At 55.3% G+C, this 1,005-nt stretch overlaps 1 protein-coding gene across 1 annotated transcript; it reads right to left on the minus strand.

The window, feature by feature from the left end:
• Positions 1–269: 269 nt before the first annotated feature.
• Tco025E_00612 (60S ribosomal protein L35) lies at positions 270–674 on the minus strand (the record flags this gene model as incomplete). The annotated part of the gene is made up of 1 exon (XM_029367552.1): positions 270–674. One exon carries the CDS (start codon positions 672–674, stop codon positions 270–272), a length of 405 nt encoding a protein of 134 aa, XP_029232381.1.
• Positions 675–1,005: the final 331 nt, after the last annotated feature.

Raw genomic sequence — 1,005 nt, forward strand, 5'->3', positions numbered from 1 at the left:
AATTGCATCACAGGGGCAAGACAATCAGAAAGATGGAGAGAAGAAGGGCAGGGAAAAATAGAATATGCGTAGAAGGAGGTAGCAGCAGCTCGAGAGGGCACATCAAAGTTTGCTCAGGCATTGCAGCGCTCAGCCGCTGCAGTGGCAAAGACAGTTAAATAAATAAAGCAGCAATAAAGAAATGGTCATTGCAGCGGCACAGACGAAGATACTCCGCGCCACCCCAAAGAAGCCAAGTCACGTCCTCACACACAATAGGCGCTTGTCGCTTAAAGCTTCACAGCGTAGACACGCCTGGGGTATTTGCGGGCCATGCGCAGCTGGCGGCGCGTCTTGCGGTTCTTCTCATTGTCCTTCAGCGCGAGGCGGCGGCGGTGGGTCAGCTTCGCGCGGAGGGCCTTTGGCTTGCTCGCACGCAGCTTCTTCTCCGAGTAGAACTTGCGCAGGTTGTCGCGCTCGTTCTGGTTCAGCACGGTGAGGATGCGGGCAATGCTCTTGCGGATCAGACGAATGCGGCCAAGGCGGGTGCCGGCGCTGTTGAGCTGCTGCGCCACGCGAAGCTGCGAGAGCTCCTTCTTGAACTCCATGAGCTGCTTCATCAGCTCATCCTTGTTCTTCTCGCGCAGATCGCGGATCTTGACGTGGTGCGACATCGCTGAGCAACCAAATTGCATCACAGGGGCAAGACAATCAGAAGGATGGAGAGAAGAAGGGCAGGGAAAAATAGAATATGCGTAGAAGGAGGTAGCAGCAGCTCGAGAGGGCACATCAAAGTTTGCTCAGGCGTTGCAGCGCTCAGCCGCTGCAGTGGCAAGGACAGTTAAATAAATAAAGCAGCAATAAAGAAATGGTCATTGCAGCGGCACAGACGAAGATACTCCGCGCCACCCCAAAGAAGCCAAGTCACGTCCTCACACACAATAGGCGCTTGTGGCTTAAAGCTTCACAGCGTAGACACGCCTGGGGTATTTGCGGGCCATCCGCAGCTGGCGGCGCGTCTTGCGG

This window comes from Trypanosoma conorhini (assembly GCF_003719485.1).
Source record: "Trypanosoma conorhini strain 025E chromosome Unknown Tco_14.4_contig_00014, whole genome shotgun sequence".
Classification (NCBI taxonomy): Eukaryota; Euglenozoa; class Kinetoplastea; order Trypanosomatida; family Trypanosomatidae; genus Trypanosoma; species Trypanosoma conorhini.